Here is a 23,596-nt window from a genome sequence, read left to right on the forward strand (position 1 = left end):
TTCAGCTTAGTCCAGCTCACTTCACGAACACACGTTCCCAGTATTAGAAGTCTTTTGGAATCATAACCAACCTTCCATTTATATAAAGATGAAACCCAACTATACATGGCCAATCAGAAAGATGTATGCATTTGATTTCTCCAGCTCCCTGCAGCAAAAGTAAGCAATGAAGATCTGGGCTTACAGTCCTGTTACAGCACTACTGATTTCTATCTCCTGCAGCAAAACTCTCGAATAAACATCCAGACTTGCTTTCATGCAGGAGTGCTAACTTGTTGATAGCACCACAGCTATATTTAAAGCTCTTTCCGTGAGGCAGCTTTTCTTTATTGTTGACAGTAAAATGGATGGTCTATGGAAAGAGATTTTTGTGCCACTATTTGTATTCAAAGAGTTGGGGAATAATACAGGGACCACAAGGCAGATTCAATATTCTTTAGACTTCTTTAAAATTAGTGAAACTAAAAACATACAATTGGTGCCCAAAGCAATTTTTAAAATACTGAAAGGGCTTACATTGGAGACAATGTCCTTTTCCCACAAAGCAATAGATTTTTACATGACCTCATCTCAAAATGTGTGGTGTCCACCCTGTTCTGCTCAACAAAACTTATTTAAAGCACTCTTCAAATCAGATTTTCTCTGAGAAAATCACTGGTACAATGACACCAACAACTTTTCCTTAAAAAATATTGATTTGGAAAATGGCTTTTTGATTATTGTCACTGCATACTGGGCTACAAAAGTAACTGTGTAGAGACCAGGTCATAGGAAGGTATTATTTCCTTCCACTGTGTGCTTTTGAGGCCCCTTCCAGAACTATGTGTCTGGTTTGAGGCCTCTGGAGATATTGAGGAGACTCCAACAGAGTGTCAGTAAGATGGTTAAGGGCCAGTGCAAGTGTCATTGAGGAGAGCCTGAGGGTTTCTTTAAACCTCAGGAAAAGAGCTGCCTTACAGGTTGCTAACCACCTTATGGGATAGTATAGAGAAGACAGAGCCAGACTCTTCTCAGAGCTCTGCACCAATAAAAAAGGAAATAGACAGCATTTACCAGTTGAAGGGGATTTGCAACTGAATATAAGGAAAACTAAAGAAAAATCACCATGAGTGTAGTTAAACACTGAGTTACCCAGAGAGTTCACATGGAGCCTCTCTTGGAGATTTTCAAAACTGAACAAGCAAGCTCTGTGCAGCCTGACCTAATCTGAAAGTTAACCCTACTGTGAATGTGGGGTTAGACTGGAGATCTCCAGCAACTCTCTGAATGGTCTCATTAGTCTACAATTTCTTCATAAAGCACACTTTGTCATAAACCAACGTTGTTGCTGAAAAATGCCATTCTTTCCTTCACTCAACCTCATTTCATCCTTCATGGTGGCATAAAGCATGTGCTGAATCAAGTTGGGTGACTAATCCAAGATCAATACATTGGTGGTGGGGGGAGGGAGTGAGGTAGCAGTTAGTAGAATCGTTTCTGCCAACTACTTCACTAGGCAGCTGTACAAACGTCTATGGCTAAAGGAGATAATGTCAGGGAAACTGTGTGGGAAGAAATAAGCAGAAGTGTGAAGAGAGCTCTTTCAGCGCCAGTGCCCGTTTATGCCATTTTAAGATCAGTAAGAATCAGTGATTAGTTACAGGTAAAGATATTCTTTGCAGCTAGACTCATGCCAAGGATGGCAATATTTTCTTTTAGGGGACATCTCACCAGGAAGAGATTAAAGCAGCAATCTGCTGCAACTGTCTATTAAACACTCCATAGTATTTTTCATAACTACTGAGTCAGCCAAATTCCTTCCAGCTAATTATGTTCTGTTGCTTGAAATTCCCTGCTACAACTCCATACAATAACGGATTCTTTTCTTTTCCTACCCTGCATATGTTAGCAAGACCTGGCATACCTCATTACAGGCTTTGTAAATAAAGGGTTATTTTCAAAATTTATCTTTGATAAATAATAGAAAATAAACAAACCAGATTTCCTTTGTCTTTTCTTTGTTTGAACAGTAAGATGATGGTTTTATGGGTAAAGCATTGAGGAAGGTTCAGCAACAGTGTTTGTAGTTCCCAACGACTCCAGTTTTGTCTTTGACAGTAGAGGAGTTAATTCTGCCATCACCAGCGCCTGTTTTCAAAGTGTAACAAACAGCTTTCAAAATCAGAAAGTACGCTGCTCAACAGGGTAGCAGACTTGCCTTATGTCTCTTGAAGCATTCTCAATTAAAAAGTGCTCCTTTGCTGCAACTCATATGTCACATGGAGAAAGGAAGGAAATCCAGCATGGCGTTTGAAAGCTTCTTATTACGTTGTCTCTTTGTGTTTCTCTGAGATAGGTTAGAAAAGTCATGAAGGTTACTAATGCACTTTTAGTTGCAATTACTGGCTGTAGCTGTAGTTGCCTGACCCTTCTGATTATAAAACCTGTTTATAATTACTTATAATTCTGTGTAAATAATGAATGCAAACATACAATGCAGACCACTCAAAAACATAGGTGCACAAAGAATACTGTATCCTATCTCACATGAGTCAGAATTAAAAAAGAAAACAGGATGATTTTTTGCTGCTGGGTTAGGTTGCATTAGACAGCTTTTTATGCTCTTTAAACCTCAGTTTCTTCTAAACTTAAAATAATGATACTACCCTTTTAAAATTTTGTCTTTTTCTATCTACCACAAGTATTACTATCACTAAGGGAAGCAAACAAGAATTTTACAAGTAACAGTTTGTGCAAGCAGTTGAGAGTATGTATTGCAAAGGTCCTGAGACAGAAATTTTGATTATTTTGCTGGAAATCATGAATATTAACTGACAGCATGATGGGCACTTCAGGCTTAATTCTATTTAATGTAGAGGGCTGTATCTGTTCAACCGAACTATATTGTATGAATTTTATTTCAAAATTTGAAATTGAGTGCCTTGCACAGGATAATTAGGTGTCTTGCAAGCCATTTCAGGATCAAGTTTGCAGTCTCCCACTTCGGTATGATGTCCTTGGTTCTGAGTCATGGATTTAAATGGCTGCATTGTTTCCTGTAGCCAAACTATATTGAGAGGGAGGAATGAAAATGATAAAAGAAGTTAAAAGCAGTCTTGACCTGAGTTACGTTGTATACATATCCTCAAATTTCAGATCTGAAGATAGTAAAATGTATATATTTGACTGGTAAATAAAGCCTCTCCCTCTTTGGAAGAGCTACCAATACAGTGGTCTTGTAGATTCAGCACTGAGAGGAAGATCAATATAGCAACACTCACAGACATGCAGTTCAGCAGTGGATCCTCAAAGTTTTGCTTGTGAAACCCGATGTGAGGGGACACTTCTGGTACATGTGGTCATAAGGGGGTAAAATTGTGCTCAAAGAACTTAAAAGATAAAACATGTTCTTCAGGTTCTTCAGCTGTGCAGCCTTGTCTTTCACAATGATAATCACTTTACAGAAATAAGTAGCACTACCACCACAGTCAATAAACCCATTAAAATGGGCAGAGTATTAGAGTCTTTGAGTATGAATATGTAGCATTTTCCAAATCAGATGGTCATCTTGATACTGTTCTCAGGGAAACAAATGAAAGGCAATTTTACCTAATGAATCCAGGTATTGTACTTTGAGTTTGACAAAGATTCATTCAGATCCAATCATATTTATTACTACTGAAAAAGTTGGCTCATAGACCTTTAGGAAAACATAATTTCCTTCCAGAGGCAGATGTAATCTGAAATGATCTTTAGTGACTTTGTTACTGTTACTGAGCAAATCTGTATCTATAACTCAATATTTGCATAATTAATATTTCTACTTTTATTTTTATGCTTAGGCTCTCAGTGATTAATTACTTTTGTTGGGAACTCAGTGAACAGCTGTTCAAGTCACTAAATAATGTCAAACACTAATGAGAACTACTGACCAGTCTTCAGATCCTGTGAAATTTCTCTGTCTTCAATCAATTAATATTCAGCACGCATATTAAGCAATTGAACTTACTTCTAAGATTTTCTACAGCTGTTAATATTATTTCTGACCTTGAATTAAGAGACTTATACTCTGTGAGAATATACCTACACAGACTGTTTTTCCTCATGGATACAGAAACAATTTGTCGTGCATCAGGTTGATCACAAATAACATTTAAGTTGCAACCTGATGTTAGTTCTGCATGATAATGAAACAGGAGTTTCGTGTGATACTTCACTGTTCTTCACAAGGTTTTGTCTAGTGATACTGAGCATGTCAGCTGGTGTGGTAACTAACCATGGCCTGGCACTAACTCAGCAAGTCATTCTTCATGAACACTACCCTAAGGGACAATGCAGTTTCCTATTTTTGAGCCAATTCCAAGCAGATATTCAGTAGACATATCATGTCTCTTTACAGTTTCTAAAAAGGGAGCTCTGCAGAGTTTTTAAATATTCTTTACGTCATTCAAGACTCTTTTTGTGGTGACTGTTTAGGGCAGAACATCTTTCTTCAGTTAATGTAAACCTGAACTGTATATCAGATTTTTATTCAGCCTTCTCTCTTACAGTATAGGATGCTTCCTGAGTAAGTTCTAAATCCAGGAGAATGTATGTTCTGTTCTCCTAAAATTTGTTTTCATTTTTAGTTGAAAAAAATCTTCTTACTCTCTGTTCTAAATTGAAAAGGTAAAGACAGCCTGTCTAATACCTGTAGGTAGTGGAATCATATTCATGCATGATGATCACAATGTTTGTTATACTTTATTAAAAGTTTATAATGTGTATACAACAGTAATAATATTTTTCCAGGTCCCAGGTATTTCACATTTCAAAAACCACCAGACAAGTTTTAAATCATGTTATGCAAAGAATCTATGTTGCACTTTCAGTTTGTGAGATCTTGCAAAACCCTACTTTCAATTCCCATATGGACAGCTTTAATTTTTAAATATAAATTACAAGTAAGACTTCAAGTCATCTTCAAAAGAGCGGTACTAAATCTTGGAAATTTTTGATAAAATCATGAGTGTTGGCCTCATTGCATAAACTCTGTGAGTCATTAACTCTCAAAGCAGTCTCACTGTACTGTGTCAGGAGAGAAAAAAAAAAGCCTTATTTCTGTTTAAAGACAGTTGCCAGAAAGTAAATCTATAGGAGCTGTCAGAGCATTATCTTGCTATGAGATACTCCTTTGTATTCATTATTGAAAGGGTTCAGTTAATTATACAAATCCTACTGCATACATACTGCCCAGGAGCAGAAAAAGATTTTTAATGGGTTGGGGTTTTTTTTATATCTACAAATGACATTTGATTCAGCGACCTCAGAAAATTTAGGGGGAGTTTCTAAGTCAGCCTGCCAGACATATTTAAATACAAATATATGTCTGTTTCCTGATTCACCTTTGCTAGGGCACATAGGTTTGAGAAAACTTTCATCAGAAAAGTTTCCCAGTTGCAGGTGGAATTGCTGTCAATCTATGTGAAGGCCAACTGATCATAGCCTCAAGTCCTCTTACTTGGGACAGACTCTCAGCTCCCAGAACAGGGGATTGAGTACTGTTCTCTGTGGCACCAGAGAGGGGTCCCAGCATCTGAAATACGAGATATCCAGGAATCAGTCTCACTTTTTTTCTCACTTTTAAAAGTCCTGAATAAATATTTTAGGTCATCATATTGGAAAATTTTCAGGCTTGCTCTATAAAACTCTTTTCCCCCTTGCATCTGTGCTACCAACCTGTCACATTATCCCATTACTGAACATTAGGCCCTTCTGTTTTTCTAAACTCCATAATTCCCAGCTCTCCTTTCTTTGTAAGAGGATTTCCACCATCTCCCCCATTGCCCATGAAAGTTCAGAAACTCAGAAACGTTTTGGGGATTTTCACCCCCGTAGAAGATTGAGACCTCTTCTATAGAGTCATTTAGTCCACTTGAAACATGGACTTCTCTCATCATTTTGAGCTTCACCATTGGTTTTTAAGTGATATATCATTCCATTTACTTAACAGGCTTCTTCCCAGTTCATGAACACTGTAAAAGGAGCACATTTTCCCTTTCTCTTTTTCTTTCCATCATTTCAGTCTTCATCACAAATCACTATGAGTGCATTTATGTAAGTGCTGTACTGTCCCTGTACTTTTTCTTCTGTTCTAGGTTTTTATATGATATTTTTTATTCAAATGTATCTCTGTGGACTTTACCCACATACATCAGTTCAACAGTACAATGAAACACCAACTTTAGGGTATGTCTATTATAGCAGTTTGAGGGAATCAACATTGCATGAAATGAAGAATAATGGTACTGCTGAGTGCTGAATGGGGGGCAAAATGTAAAGTATGCATTTAAATGAAAAGCATGTACTTTAGACTATAAATATTTATGATGGAAGGTTACAAACTTAAAAAGATATGCATTTAACAGAAGACTCTGGGCAGGAACTGAAAGGTAAATTGATATTTCTCCAATTTTAGGAACCACCTCTACATTACTGTAAGCAATGCTTCCAGGCGTCAGTCCTCCAGGGACTGTAGAACTCTGAATTCTGCATAATACTGTAGAATACTCTGCACAACATTTCTGTCCATCCCTCCTGAGTTACATTTGCATTAACATACTTTTCCAGTTTTGACTGACCTGATTCCACGTTTATCCTGATTAATGGAGAGGATCATTGTTGAATCCCAGTAGTAATTACAAGTATTCATTTTTGTGCTAAAATTTCCTAGGTTCTCTACAGCTAGCCACAAAACACTCTGGTGGTCCTGGAAGACAAATTTGGCTTTCTTTTGTATATTAGACAAAATGAGCTTTGTTAGAATTATCACAACTCTTACTATCACACGGAATAGGCAATTTCTTATACTCTTGTACATAAGTCTTATTAGCAACAATTATTTCAGTAATCACATTTATTTAATGATAGAGAAATAGCATCTCAACAGTGGGCTGCTACCACTGTACCAGGTAATGTAAGTATGCAAAAGAAAATCTATTAATATAATAACATTACCTGTCTTCCACATGAACAGTCAGTACAGAAGCATCTGCTCTGGTACCCAAGCTGTGCAGCACACACGACTGTGCTCACCAGTGTATAGTTCCAGGGAGGTATGAGCAAGACTTCAGCATATTTCACTGAAGAGCCTCAGAGCTGCAGTATCTGAGGGGGAATCTGGAAATCATTATGTGAGGAATGAATAGGCAGGTTCTTACCAAAAATTTTCATCTTCAGTTACCATGATAGTGTGCCTACCAGGTTTATAGCACAAAACAGTGCTAACATATTGCGTTAGCTTGAGTATGTGTATGGATATATTTGTGTATACAAATGCCATCTTTCACCTCCTTCTCAAAGAAAGCTTTATAGAGTTACATACGCCACCATGTGTTAAGTAATTTTTTATGGGCTATAAATGACTTGGCCAAGCTGTGAAATGAAACAGCTTGTTCCACTGCACTAACATTGCAGTCTCAGTGCTTATTGTCTGTGCAGTAAATGTGCAATGAGCCACTCTTCAAACTAACTGGAACGAAAACACATCATATGTGGCTCTTACACCAATTCCTATTCACTGTGTATACTTCCCTGTGATAGGATAGCACCAAAATATTCTATTATTTGCACTGCTAAGTCAGAAAACATCAGTATTGTTTTCAGCTTGTTTATCACTTCTAAAATCTTTAGCGTGTCTAGTAAAACTAAGCTTGTATTAGATGTCTAGATAACATCTACTCCTGAAGTCAGGACTTTATCCTTGAGCTGGTTTTCTATTTGTCTTTCTAATTATCTAAATTCTTTAAAGACCTGCATCTAATTTTATCCATCTACCTCTGAGGCTTGATTTTTTTCTTTCGTCAGACCATGCATCCAAAACACAGGAATGAAAAAGCATCACCTAAGCAGCTATCTGCCAAAGCAAATGGGGAAGCTTCTAGGTGTTCCTGTGATACATCTTCTTTTGTTTATATTTAAATGCAATATGACTGGTTTTGCTTATGTCTGACCTACAAACTCAGCACAAATTATATAAATAAACTTTGTTTTCATGTCACTCTGCTCCCCTAGTAGTCAGCAGGTCTCCTGACAGAATAATTACTTTCCAGAAATACAATCATTACGTACTTTGGTTTCATTACTTTCATTTTTAGCTGTTGTTCTTAGGAAATATGTTGTTCTTACAATTTTTTCAAAGCCCTCTGTATATTTGAATTTAGGTGGGGAATGTTAGTTTGTATCCCAAGTATAAAATAATTTTTTCAAAGGATTATTTTCTCTTGGGATTCACAAAAGTCAATAATATACAAAACCTACTTAACAATCTAGTTTTTCGCCTTCTAATACTGTGTTACCTAATACTTCTGAATTATATTTATAATTACTTGATCCTCTTTATTATATCTTTGGGCAAATTTTCTATTATCTCTTGCTACCATCCATAGGAGTCATTTCACTCATCTTAAAGTGCTCATATTATTTCCATTATACTTTCATCATATTGTAATACAAGCCAAATGGACTTTAATCCATTTCCTGGCATTTCCAGTGGTTCAAACCAGAATGTCTAATTCCATGATACTGAGCAGACAAAAAGAATAAATATATTTGTTGTGATATTCACATCTTCATATATATATTCAGAGTGAGAAGGTATAAATTTTTTCATTACTTTGGCACAGAAAGTGAAGGTTGGCTCAGAAGAGATTTTGTCATTTCAGACTATATTGTCAAACTCTCAAAAAGTTGCATATCAAAACTAAAAAAAGATAAAAAATGTATTTGCCATGGAAGAAGAAAAGTAACTTAAAATCTGTCATCGTTTAAATGAGAACCTAAGAAAAATCTAGCAAAATCCTCCCTGGTTTTGTATAGGTAAAACCCATTTTGTGTTCTCATACTGACACGGAAAAAGAGCTTGCAGACTCACTTGTCCTACTTTAACAGAACATTTATGCTATATTACACAAAGATTATCGTAGTATTGTGCGAAATACTTTACTGAACTGTGGTTATGTCAAATATGGACTTTTAATGGCAGTTTGCAAATGTCTTCTCCCTTTAGCAACACATTTTCCCCTTGGTAAAGCTGCAATAGAATAGGCTTAAAATAATCAAGGTTCAGGTTGCTCTGTATGTATGACATTAAATAGTTTTCTTCTTTTCCCTGTATGTACTTTTGTCCATCTGAAAGCCAGGGCAAAGTGTGCCTTTCATCATCAAAATTTCAGATGTGCTGTGGCAAGCCATCTTTTATGAAGCTGAATCTGCAGTGTCTGATATGTCTCCTTATGTAAGATGCTAAAATTGTGAAAAGAAGCCTGTGAATGTATATTTAGGCTCAGGCAGTGATTTATGGTGAGGATGAAAGGGAGCAAAGGTGGTTGAAAAGAGTTTTACTTTTTGAGACATGAGGCTGCATAGTTCCCCCTTTCAGATCCAGGCTACGCTTATCTTTGGGGTTCAATTAAAATAATAAGAAAAATTTCAACCATCGTTTTAGTTTTCTCTGGTTGAAGTTATGGAAAATGATAGAGCTGTAGGTTTGCATTTTGGTATTTCTAGCTTAATTTCACTGTTTAAATATCATGTTTCTAAATCAAACCTCACCTCTCAACTGTTGCTGAAAAAAAAAAAAAAAAGGCAGGAACCTCCAGAAAACAATTATCCATCCTAAGATAAAAGTTTAAGAAGGTGTTATCCCTGTTGACTACAGAGTCTAGGAAGTCTGAGGTAGACACCTAAACTTCCTTGTGATTAACCTTGTGATTAGCTTATTATTCTGAACCAAAGATAAATTTTGGGCAATTCTAGTATTTGAATGAATCATGGAGAGGATGTTGATAGAATAATCATCTTAGAACATAAGGTTTCCCTTTCACAGAAGTATAAATAAGTGTAAATAAATATAAATGAGAGATACCTAGTATGATGTACTATGAATTAGTTCTGTAATTCTCTTGATGTGCCTCACCCCATTTTTATTCTCCTTCTACCTACCATCTGTGAAATACAGGTATTTTGTGTTCGTCTTCATTATTAAAAGCAATCTCTGTAGTCACCTCTGATCACCTAAATTGGTTGAAAGTAATATTTACAGTTCTCATGGTTTTTCCTCCATTTATTCCAAATACCTCTATGACACAGTGACCAGTCTCACTGAAATATTGAAAAAATCTTTCTGGAGAGACCTCTGATCCCCTGTACTACTCTTTAGGTCACTGACACAGGCAGCTTCTGACACTAGTGAAACTTTCTCCTCTAATTCATCTCCTCTAATCTTATTGCTTCATTAACCTCTTCATACTACTTCATTAACCTTTTCCAACAACATTTTAGAATGCCACCTAACAAAAATAAAGTCATTTGAAACTGGTTTGGTACATGTCTATGATTTTTATTTTTCATATTTGAACATGTGTGAAGTATCAGTGTTATTTTCCCACAAATCACTTTACTTCAGGCCAAGAGCTTTTACACATGGCATCAGTCCAGAGTCAGTATTATTTTTTGTCATTTTTTTCCCTTTTAAAATAAATGAATCAAATCTCTGAAAGAGACATACACACAGAGTGACCAATAAATGGAACAAAGTTTATATTTTTTCTAGGAAATGTTTCACACCTCAAAATCTCAACAGGCAAAAGGATTTCTCAGTTTTCAAAATGTATTTTGCACAACAGTTTTGTTTCATCTGAAAATAAAGGCTGAAAACTATTCTCCTTCAAATATTCTTTTCTTAATCCTACTAAGAATTCTGGGCATACACATTAAATTTGTGAACTAGTATATTCAAAATTTTCTGGGCAGTGAGCATGCTAGCTCTAAGAATCATAACATAAAACTGTCAGCTTTTTCATATGCCTGAGCTTTAAAGCCAGCCACTCTCACTGCCCACAAAACTGTAAATTGTGTTTGCTGTGAGCAAAGTTCCTTAATTCTACTCCCCTTCCTCATCATATGACTGCATGCACATCACATCAGAGGAGACAGGGAGATATTAATGAAAGACCTTAATCTTTTTTGCTCATCTCATAATATACAGTCTGCTCACAGCAGTTCACATCTTCAGGGTAGGGAGAGGGAAGGAAAGAGAGCAGTTCCCTCAGTTCATGCCTGCTCCCACCGCGTGGCATCCCTGTATCCCAGGGGGAACACATTTGTCAGGAGTTGAACCAATAGCGTTTACCATTGCAGAGGAGCATGACTGCCTGCACACAGTATCCCTACCTACATCAGGTGAGAGAGGGAATAAATTGTAATAACACCTGAGCCCTTCATGTATAACAACACCTAGCCTTCACGTAGGCAGATGAGAGAAGACTTTGAACACATACCAAGGACCCTCAGCGGCTACAACTCCTCTTCAGAAAGGGGAAAAAAGAAGCAGCCTTACTCTGAGCTTTAGTTTGTCCCATGACCAGTTGATAGCACTGGTCAGGGCAGACTGGGCATCCAGTTGCTAGAGGAACAACAAATTTCAGCACCTACATGTATTCATCATCATCTGTGGAGCTGGAGAGCATATTTGTTGAGGCAGTCATATGCCAGTAAAACCAACATCTATTTAAAGCACTGTGAGACAGGAGGAGGTTGTAGTTAAGACTGTGTTAGATGTCTGATTTTTCTTACAGTAAGGAACACAAAGATAAAACCAACCTACAGAGAAAATTGCAGCAGTTTTCAGGGAGAAAGTAATAAGTGGGAGAAAGTTGAAAGACAAAAAGAAGGTAATGAAAAAACCTCAAAAAGACAGAAAAGGTTGGAGCCTGTAAACATTAGGAGGCATTGTTTAAAAAGCTCATCCGTCATTATTTTACAACAGCTTTACCAGTATCTCATGTCCCAGCAAGAGGATGAAAGGCATTATAAATACAAACAGCTGGTACTGCAAGTAATCAGTGTGATGTTAAAAATTAAAAAAAAATAAATAAAAAAGAGAGAGAAGGGTTTGGTTAAAAAAATATTTGAAGGTTTTGTCTGGTATTTTGAATTCTCGGTATATTTAATTTTAAAATTATATTGAATACCCTTTTGCTTCACTTTCAGTTAGAGTTGTTTAACTCTAATATTAAAATGTAAATAATAAATGGCTAGTATTTGCAGTACTATTGAATTATTTATTGCAATAAGATGATGTTATCTCATTTTCCTGAAGCTCAGCTGTCTGCTAGAGGATGGACTTCTGGTTCTCAAAATATTGTTAAAGGAATCCAGCAGAAACATATTTCTTGCTACAACAGCACTCTTAGAAAATTATGTCTGTATGAGCTTCATGGATTATGGTGGAGGGATACATAACAGTGGCATAGGTCCTCATCAGCCTTTCTAAATCTTTGTGTTTTCTCATGGGATTAGGTATCGTAGACCAAAGTCCTATTTATGTTTACATGGTCAAAGTCTCTCTCTTTACAGTATACCCAATCCCAGTACTAAATCCAAACAACTCTTCATTAGAGCAGTAGATGTTATTATCTCCACCTCTGAGATTAGGCACAGAGATGAAGTCTAAAATCACAGAAAGCTACTAAAGGATGGGGATCTCTGGACAGAACCCACATTTTTAGGTTCTCTTTAATCATGTCCCATATTTTAAAGCTGTAAATTTTCGGTTTTTAAATCAAGTTTTCAAGAACCCACCTTGGATTTCTTAGATTTTATGACACGTTACTACACATTATAACATTCTAAATATTACAAACGTACCCTAAAATAGCTGAATACAAGATTTCATTTATTTAAGAAATACAGCTACATAAGGAGCATTTGAGTTACTTAGTTCTGGAAGACATGATGTCTCATTACACAGTGCTAGAGATAACTATAGCTGCACCGATTCTAGGTCATTAGATACCTATGACACAAACAGTAGCAAAATATGTCAGAGAAATGCCTGCATTCTATAAATGAACACTGTACAGAGCTCTGAGAGGTTCATTAATTTAATCTCTCAGGGTATCACAACAGATAAAGACCTAAGGAAGTTAAATTAGTTCTAACAAGAGGAATCTTTATTTCTGATCATATGCTCATGATGACACTATGTTAATCATTACTCGTCTCTTCATCTTAGACTGAAAGATTGTGGAAATTCTTAGGATTATTACTTAATCTTTCAGAATTTTAAATGTAACATTCAGAAGAAGCAATTCTTCGTGTTATACTCAGAAATGCTTTTAAGACAAGTTGGGAGACAGATTTCACTTCAGTTTTCTCACGGGGAACACTCATGCAAAATACGACTAGTACCAAATACCAGAAGCCACTAAAGCAAAAATCTGTGGAGATTTCTTATTCCCAAACTTTCATCAAGAGAACATTTACAGAGTTGCATCATGTAGTCTTATAACTGACATTTGCACTGTCACATAATTTCTCTCCTTGGTTGACTCCCTGATCTGGATTCTTTAATTTCCATACTGAATGATTTTAGTTTTCACCTGGGAATTATTTTATCACAGACTGATTTGCTCTTTCTGGGACAAAACCTAGGTTCTAGAGACAGTCTGCTCATCTCCCAAAAGCGTGGACGATGTGTTTTTTTCTCTATGCTCTATACCGACTGTCAGCACTAACACAGCTGGCCCTGCACCACCAAATGCTTCAGTCTTTTCTCCTGTCATACCCCAGGGAAACATCAGACATACCACCATCATCATGCTACAATAAGACAACTCTAATTTTCTCAGGCTTTTTGCACTAAAATATCACAAAATTTTTGTGTTCCTGCCACAAGACAACAAGATGGGAGTCAGAGACATAGGACTAATGGCAAAGCAGTGTGATGTGTCTGATCTTCTTTAAAGGGGGCTTGTCTGCAGCAGTAGAGCAAGTTGTGGTTCTGCACCAACATTTGGAAACCTGGGATTGCTCTCTGGGATGGGTGCTTTCAGAAAAGTGGAAGTTACATGAGTATTCATAATCAGAAAATATAGAAATAAACCCTGAAATAGTGTGTATTCTTGTTAAAATGCAGGTATCTCTCTGAACACACACAAAAAGAAAAATAGGAGAAATCCTGCTAAAACAAACCATGGCTCTATGTTCCTTCCTCTTCTAAATACCTGATGGATAATGCATTCTAGTCCTATAAATTGTAGCCATAAAGTGTAGGAAAGTAAAGCTGGGGGTTTTGTTGATGTTTTTTGTTTCGATGGGGTCTTTTGTTTGTTTTTCCTGCTTATTTTTTCCAATATCTGAGTTCTTTGCTTGAGTAGTAAGAGGATGATCGGGGCTGTAAAGGATTAAAAAAAAAAATACCAACAAAACACCACCACCACAACCCAAAATTAACGTTCCTTCACTCAGTAGTCCAGGCTCACTGGAAGCTGCTCAGAAAGACATTTCTGTGATTTTAAATCCTTGACAATAAAGTGTATGACTCTTGAAGCTCCAGAAGAGCATATACTACCTATTTGGGAAACAATAATTCTGTTTTAAACTTCATGTGGAAAGAAAAATGCTGGGAAATTGTCAATATTTATTCCCCCCTCCTATTTTATTTCTAATTTCACTGCTCTAATACACCCAGTCACTCTTCTGGAACAGAAGGAGACCATACTAACTTATACACAGCTGTGGAACAAAATATCAGTTTCTGTTTTCTGGCCATCTGGCATCCATTCAGAAAATTTCTCTCGTATGATGCTCATCGGGTAGCAGCATTTAGGCATCTCATATTTAAGTTTAACCTACTCACGCTTGATTCATCTACGTGAATAGACACAGGCAATCTCAAAGGCAATTTAACTTATTCTAAGATAAATGTGTAAATTAACTCAGAAATTTACATTTAGACAATTGAACTGAGAATTCCTGCCATTGTCCAGTGAGATTTACCTGCTCATTTAAATGCATTGCTGAATTAACCTTGATAACACAGAGTGATGGGAGACAACAATTTATTACTGTCTTGGGTGATTTTGTTTGACAGCAAGCATCTGATCAAAAAGTAATGGGAGCACAATCCATAGTTATCAGTCCCTGGAAGCTGACAACAGTGCAGATGACACATCCTCTGATTTACAGCAGCAGTCATTTAAAACTAATAGCAGAACTAATTAACCTTTCATAGTGTAGAGTGTGACAGTTCTACAAGAGCAACAGCTTGTGTTGCTATCACCATAGCAGATTTAAACCCCTTGACTTCTCAAATACCTTGCAGCAATTTAATTAATTAACCATCCCCTTTTAATTGTTAATGGATTTTTAATAAATCTGGTCCCCTAACAAGAGGTGTACTGTCATGTAAAAAACACTAATGTATTTAATCATAGCTGTATATTTTTAAGAATTGATTAGCTATTGTTAACATGTTCCTAACGTGAACACAGTGTTGCTGTGCATGCCTGTGGTCCTCTTGTGGTACATCAGTAAGTCTACGTTAGATTATATATGTAACAGGTAAAATATCACACAAATTCAGTTTAAATATTTCTTATTCTTTTCAATATTTACTCTATCATATGTTTGTCGAAAGCAAATTCATCTTTTCCCAGTCCTTGTTTCCTCGGCTGAATTAGAAAGTAATGTTTGTAGTGCTTTACTATATGGTTCTTTGCCACTGTGATAATCCTGGTTTGCACCTGTTTCACCTGGAATTCATCTTTATTAAGGCAGATATTAATGTTCAAGTTACAAATTATTTTCCAGTGTCTTAGAAAGCCATATTAGTACTTTCCTAGGAAGATATGCAATGTCTCTTTCAACTTTTTCAGAGTTGCATTGTAGCATTTGTTTATCATTATCCAGTGTACCAAAATACCCACAATCAGTTGCATTCATGCATCACTTATGATTGATGTTTTCTAAGTTTATGTAAGAATGCAAAAGGTTATGACTGGACACTGTGGTTTGAGCTATTCCTACCAATGCAATCCTTGGGGTTACCCAATCCCATGACACCCTGAGCAACTTTATTTCTATCATATCAGACAAAGAACATTCATGTCCAGCTCAGCCCACTGAAAACTCTCTCAACAACTCATAGGCAGTTCATTATTAAGACTTGCCCTCATCAGTGTATCTCTATTTCCATTTAAAGAATCAACTCCACAAACCAATGTACATTTGCTCTATTCTTACACACCTGTCAAATGAAAGATGGCATGAAAATATATGAGAAAGAGGTGAAAAAGCCAAGCAATGGAAGGAATAAGAATCTCTTCTGAATCTTCAAAATTCTGCTAGGTTTTGAAGTGGTGATTTGTTTTAGTGTAGTGTTTCATAAGGCTGGTGTTAAGACTTTTTCACTGCATGCTGTGGGAGAAATTAAAATTAGTATGGAAGCACAAGAGAGCTACCATGCTTCATGTACTCACAGCTGGAGAACATTTTTTTCCCCATGAGGCTTAAATAGTGAAGCATTTGAGTGTCATAAAGAGTATCTGGGGATACAAAATAGTCCACAGAGAAATTCTAGATGCTGAGAAATGGTGCTGGAATTTTAAGACACATTCTAATTTAGAGGAAGCATTTCTCCCTTTTTCTAGATCATAGTGTCACAGGTAGAATCCAACCTACCTGATCTCATTTTAGGTTGAATGCATATCTAAGTGAAAAAGAAGGTACTAAGGCAATCAGGAAAGAGAAGGTCCTAGCAACTGTTGCAAATACACCTTAAAGGACAGAGAGGGAATAAAGTAAAGTAATTAAGCCAAATATATTTTCCAGAAAATACTGTGGTTAACTAAAGATTGCCTGAAACTAACTTTTGGTTTGTGCTACAACTGTCCATTCTAGGCTTTTTTCATGGTCAAGCACTGGAGTCAGTGCAAGAATTAATATTAAACAAAAAGCCAGATTTATGCAACACCTTTCAGGTATGTAAGTGATTTTGGTAGTTTGTCCACGGAGCAGAGGAGACATTATACTTTTTTCTTGTATCTGTTTCCAGTCATTCAAAATCCACAGTTTAGCCAAGCTAGACCAACTAGGCATTCAACACTTTCCAGAAAAAAGGCATTATAACAGATTAATGAATAACAACAGGGATATTTTTGACCTTTCCTTCTTTGATCTCAACTACCGATGATCTTTTCTGCTGCCATCACAAGGACTTCATTCTCTTTGCACAAACACATAACAGAAAGGAAGATGCTATCATTGCATGTTCAAACATATAAGAAGGGTTTTATGATGATTAAACACAGAGAATGAATCACTTGCCTCCTAACAGGTCCTCTCTCACCTTACAAACTATGGATGAAATGCTGACACAGCTGAAGCCCAGTTGTAAATATGTTATTGACTGTAACTAAGTCAGATTCCAGCTTCAGTTTGTGAGGAGGGTTGGGAGCTCAGATTGTGGCTGTGATTATTTGTTATTAAATTTTTATTCATGATCCCCAAAAATATATTAAGTAAGAAAAACAATAGAACGTATGATTGCTTATGGACATGTGTAAAACAAGATCTGGTATTTTTAGTGGGGATTATTCAAATTTGGTTATACATTTGTGATACAAGTAAGTAATCTCTAAATGCCACTTGGTAGCTTTCTACTCCTTAAGAGAGAAGCTTCTCCAGATGTATCATAATTGTTTACTTTCTGCAGAATTACTTTACTCCTTACAACATCTTGGCACCAGCTTCTAGAATTTCCTGGTAATGCTTTAAAGCTCCAGCCTGCTGGCACCAGAAATTAGGCAATAAAGTCTCCCAGGAGCTTAACAGTTTGTCTTCTTTTTAGCTAATGTCTAAAGAGAACAGGAAGGTTAAATAATATTTAACAGTAGCAGGACAATAGATATAGAAGCACAACCCCTATTATGACATGATGCTATTATAGGCAACATTGAGCTGAGGGCATGAGCTCCGCTCACACAACCATACTCATTTAGAAGATGTAGCCTTTCTCTACTCTGCCTGACTTCAGTAAAGCTTTGTGTGAGAACAGGCAGGGGAAAAGCAAACCAGCTTTGCCTACATTTCATTCTGTGGCTTCTCTCCATCTCCAGACTGATTTAGAGAGAAATCCACACAACGTAGGAAGAATGGGCCTGCACTTCTGCCCACATAAGAAGGAAAATCACCTTTACTTTTAAAGGTCACAGTGAGCACTTCCCTTTAAATTGCGTGAATGATATTGCTCCATATAGGTGAAATGAAATACTAACTTCACCGAGGTCTTAATTCATTGCCTTTCAGAATCTTACTTTTTAGCACTCTATTGGATGTTATCCTTTTTTTTCTTTTCTATTGTTTTTTTAAATGAGATAACTTCAACATCTTGTAGTAAAGGCTTCAGAAAAGGTGAATTGTAGTGACCGTTACAGACTTGTAATGACTCTTAGAGAAATTTGTATTCTTGGGAAAAAAAATCCTCTGAAGCAGATAAATTCTGAAGCATATAATCTAGTTATACAAGTGTACTGCATATATCTACCATTTGATCATCCAAGCAATACATTATTCTTATAGCCCCAACTAAAAGTATAAACTGTCTTGGGAAAAAAAAAAAAAAAAAAAAAAAAAAAAAGACAAAATAACTCCCTAAAAAAATCCCAGAAAAATCTACTTCTTTCCAAGTTAGATACATTCAGTTTCCTTTCACATTAATGAGGGTTACTTTTTCTGCTTTTCCAGGTAAAACACAGGTTATGGGTGAAATCAAGATTGCATTAAAGAAGGAAATGAAGACAGATGGAGAACAGCTGATAGTAGAAATCCTTCAGTGCAGAAATATCACATACAAATTTAAATCTCCAGATCATCTACCAGGTATCACACAGAAACCAGCTTCATGATGCTTTGAAAACGTTAAGTAGGATGTATCTGAAGAAAGAAAATTCCTTCCTAACCAGAATGACATATTCTATAGAATTCTTTCTGAAGTGTTTTCTCCTATGAGTAACTTTAATGCAAGTAAAAACATTTTGTAGAAGCAAATTAACTCTCAGAAATTAATCCTCTTTTTAGTTTAATTTTGATTGTTAAAAATTAATCCTTTTTTAACTTAATAAAAATTATAACTCCCTAGGTTATTAAAGAACAATGATATCTAGTGAAAAATTGTATTTTGGTGAAAAAGCTTTTTAAAAATTAAAAACTCATGTCAATATTTTCATACATACATAAAGACATCAAAGTATTTGTTTCTTTAATGACAGCATTGTAAACACAAGGTAATTCCCTTGGATTTAGTGGGGTGGTTTCATTTCTACACCATGTAAATGAGAACAGAATATGGCTCTGTAAAGTACCATGCTCTGTTTCTTCACAACACTTTCCCTCTGTTGAAATCATTAACAACAACAATTCTTTAAAAGCTTCTATATTTAACTCATTGAACTGTTCTTCCCCAGACCTGTATGTGAAGCTATACGTTGTCAATATCTCTACCCAAAAGAGAGTAATTAAGAAGAAAACCAGGGTATGCAGGCATGACCGAGAGCCTTCGTTCAATGAAACATTTAGATTTAGCTTGAGTCCTGCTGGTCATTCTCTTCAGGTAATTCTGCATTTTATTAAAACCTAATTTTGGATGTTGTCCATGCTGTGCTATGGGCATCTGAGATCAATCTTCTACCCCAGTTGTTTGCTGAAAAGAGAAAATTACAAAGGAAATAACAAATTACATAATAATGAAAATATCAGGCTGGAGGAGACTTTAAAAGGTGGTTTAATACCCTGTACTGAGGAACAGTATAGACCAGGCCTGAAAGTTTTAGGCTTGATCTGTTCTTAAAACTCCCTAGGGAAAGAAGTTATGCATGTCTTCCAAAAATACTTTTCTATTTAGAAAGTTTAGTGTATTTTCTAATTTAAATATGCCATATTTTAAATTAATTTATCCTTAAGTATCCTTACAAAACGCAGAGGAAAACTGATCTGCTTTCTTTTTATAAAAATAGTCTCCACACTGAAACTTTTTTATCATATCTCTCCTCTCTATTTTTCCAGGCTAAGTAAACTAAATTTCTTTGATATGACCTGTTACCTAAATGCCTAATTATTTTATCATTCTCTCCAGTTCTTCAACTTCTTTAAAAGTTTTAGTGCCTAGAATTAGACACCATAGTCATAATCTCAGACACTGCAGAATTACTGATTATGTCAAGCCAAATATTCTGAGTGTACGTTTGTAAAGGAGATGACAATATTTTCAGTCTGTGGCACATCAAATGATGTGTGGAACTGATTCAGGAGTAGTCCTTCTCCTGTGTTTAATTGCTTAGACAAATTTGATCATTTGGTCAGATTCACTTTACCTACCCTCATTTAGTTTCACATAAGTAGACAACTAATATAAGCCAGATATTCAGGCTTCCTCTAGTCAGTGGAGAGAGAATGACAATTCCAGGGGTATCTGCATGTTAATCTTAAATGGGAGGAATTGTTGGGCATACCAGCATCCGCTTAATGTACTTTAAATCTGGAAGACAGATGTAAACAAGCCAGCTACATTTTGATGACTAAAGTCAGACTAGATTAACTAAGTACCTATGTTAGGCTTATTGGCTGTATCATTAAAAATAAAGCCAAAATTGATGTTGCTTACAAAACAAGGCCAACAAAAATAGATACTGTTTCCCCTGTGTTAAGGTGTCCTAACATCCTTATTCATTCAATAGACTCAGTAAAAGACTTTTTAAGATGTTATATTACCTGGGAAAATCCAGAGTTGTCAATTATAAAGTCCTGCCAAAGTTTAAGAGCTAAAATTCCTGTAAAAAGTTCATTTCCAGGGGTGGTTTGAAGAGGAAACTATAAGGGGTGAGTAGACCAATAAAGAAGAACACACAGAGTCCTATGGGAAAATAAGACATCAAGCTGTTAAGGAGGGAGATAGTGAGGGAGGTAGCCATAGGAACAGTGAGCTGAGACTTGGCAACATTTCCTCAGAAACTCTGTGATGTGTGCTGGTGCTACACACCAGACCTAAGAGAACAAAGGCTGTAAAAGTAGCAAGGTACATGTTTAAAACAAACAAAAGGTGTTTCTTCTTCACACAACTTGGAGTTTGAGCTGTAAAATTTATTGCCATAATATGTTGTGGATGCTAAATATTTTTACAGAAAATATAACTGGAGAAAATGATTGGACAAATTCATAGGCAAAATTCCTCATAGTCTGTTGCATACAAACATACTACTTGTAAGTCAGGAAGTCAATGGTCCACAGATTATAGTAGGTATTTTGTGAAAGTGTCATTACATGATTGTCCTGTTCTTATATTCTGCCTTATACACTGCCATATACATATTTGAAAGCAGAATATTTGCCTGAAGAGATCTTTGATCTGACTCAGTATATCTGTTTTTATATGCTCTTCATACTTATCAGTCAGTTTGTTCCTATGGCAAAGATTGAAGCTGACTGATTTGAATGCTGAATTTGAGTGATGAACATTTAGGGGCAGAGAGATGGACATTGTCAAAAGAGATTTGGGGGAGAGGGGAAAAAAAAACAGAACCAGAATGTATAGAACAAAAATGGAACTGGGAGATGAAGGGAGGAAATAAAATCAGAGAGACTGAGTAAGATAAGATCAAACATGATAATCATAGAAGGTACATTGTAAAGAGACATGAGAACCAACAGGAGGCAGATTAGGACAAGGGGCTGCACTCTAAAAATCAACATCAAGAGCTGTGAACATTAGCAATAAAATGGGACCATGGGCTATTGAGAAAACAAAAAAAAAAAAAAAAAGAAAAAAAAAAAAAAAAAGAAGAAAAGAAAAGCTAGAATTGCTTGGTCAAGAGTGCTGGGAATAAGGAAAAAAAAATCCTGAAAATTAGAAACTGAGACTAGCTGATTCAGGATAAGAAGTCTGGAATTTAAAGCCTGGAGAAGGGAAAAAACAAGTCTGAGAGATAGACAAGCTAGAGAAGACAGATACTAGGGAGCCAGTTGGGAGGTTTGGAAAGAAGGATCAAGGACAGAAGTGATGAAAAATTTGTTAGAAATTTTTTCTGTCCCAAAACTGCTGATATGTCAGAATGAAAACATTCTGCAGAAAGCATTTTGACAGGTTTCAGACAAGCACCTGTCTCAGTCCCTGGCAGCTTGCTTGCTCACTTCCGTGATTTCCCTGTTCCTTGGCAACCCACCCAGGAACCCCCTGGAAAGCACTAAGCTCCTGTCTCCTTCGCCTTGCTCCCTAGCTGGCTGCCGGCTGACTGGCTTGCTGCAATTAGAAATACATGATGTCCTATGTAAGGGTAATCAGAAAACCCCAGAAGAATGTTTTTGACAGATATTCTGGTTTGGCTTGTCAGCTTCTGGGCTGTCCATTTCTTCAGGAAGCACTGAAAGAGGTGACGTAAAAAGCCACCAGCAGTGGAGGCAGGCTGCTTATTTTCCACAAGGATGAGCTTTCTGATGAGTGAAGTAAAGTAGACTTCCCTAATAGTTCAGTGCCTAAGAGTCCTTTGGTCTTCCCTCCTCAAACTGTTGACTAATGGGCTTGTAGGTGTCTAAGCTGTCTGGGTACATACCTTACTTGCCAACTGATATTAAAATTGGCCAGGGAACTGGAAAGTTCATCCAGGAAAATTATTGCAAAATTCTTCCTTTTTTTTTTTTTTAATTTCAATTGTAATGTAAAGTTTGTTTTTTCACTTTGTTTCCCAAATCAGAAAGGAAAATTTTAAAAGATGTTGAAGATCTTGGTTACTGGAAACTCTAGTTCCTCTACAGTTCTGTTACATGTCTGCTGCTGTATACTCTCTTCCATCATCTCAGTGGAGTACAAAATCCATTCTTCTGTTAGCCAAATCTTTGAAACCAAGCAATAAAATGCCCTATTTTCTCTCCTGCTGGTTCACACAGAGGGTGACAGCCTCCTGCTGTTATCAGTTACCTCTCTTGCTCATTGCTGGAGGCCTGCTCTGTGACTGAATATTGCAAACCTGCTGCTAATCCTATCATGGAAATGCAGTTTTTCATGACTTGTTTTTCTTTTTGAGAAGCTTAGGAAGATGATAAAAAAAGAAGAAAAAAGAAATATTGAGCTTGTTAATTCAGTTACTCAATAATTAAGAAATGCTTAAATTTATCTGAATGTGTTACTATAACTCACACCCTGTAATATATTTATTATCAAATGTATTTCTCCCAGAAACATGTAGAATCCACAGAATAAATCAAGTCCTTCAGAGAAGTCTATTGCTTGCATGGCATGCACCTGCTTAGCTGGAAAATATGTGCCTGTATCATACATCAGGGAGAATGTTGAACACCCAGCCTGCATAGCTCACATGTGTGCTGGGACTTCCTTGCCATTCCCACTCTCCATGGCTGTGCAAGCAAGAGCCATAGAACCAGACACAATACTGTGGCTCTCAGCAGAGACATAGCAGGAGTGAGATTTCAAACCACCTCTACATTTTAGGTTAGACTATCTCTTGCTGAGGTCAAAAGCTGGAAGTCTGGACTTTCTCACACACTAGTCTGCCCTAAGTTACAGCCTATATGCAGGGCACCCTCTGACTCCCATGCGCTTAAAGAAGGTTGGTACTTTGTCTGCATAAAGCTTTACCCTGCAACTTAAAATTTGACCTTGTGTTTGTCTTTGGTAACCAGCAGGTGAACAAATTGCTAACTGAAGTTCAAGATTGTCATCTAGTTGTTACATCCCAAGATAATAAAACAGAAGATAGGGAAGGTTCGGTTTTCATGGGGCTTCCTT

General features: G+C 36.5%; 1 protein-coding gene across 1 annotated transcript in view; it reads left to right on the plus strand.

The window, feature by feature from the left end:
* Positions 1 to 23,596, plus strand: part of PCLO (piccolo presynaptic cytomatrix protein) — a 382,484-nt gene that overhangs the window by 353,576 nt on the left and 5,312 nt on the right. Inside the window, exons 24-25 of the mRNA XM_074869854.1 lie at positions 18,547 to 18,681; positions 19,266 to 19,411. Coding sequence (XP_074725955.1) covers positions 18,547 to 18,681; positions 19,266 to 19,411 — 281 coding nt within the window. The remainder of the gene's footprint in view (positions 1 to 18,546; positions 18,682 to 19,265; positions 19,412 to 23,596) is intronic.

The sequence above is a fragment of the Strix uralensis genome, chromosome 5 (assembly GCF_047716275.1).
Source record: "Strix uralensis isolate ZFMK-TIS-50842 chromosome 5, bStrUra1, whole genome shotgun sequence".
Lineage (NCBI taxonomy): Eukaryota > Metazoa > Chordata > Aves > Strigiformes > Strigidae > Strix > Strix uralensis.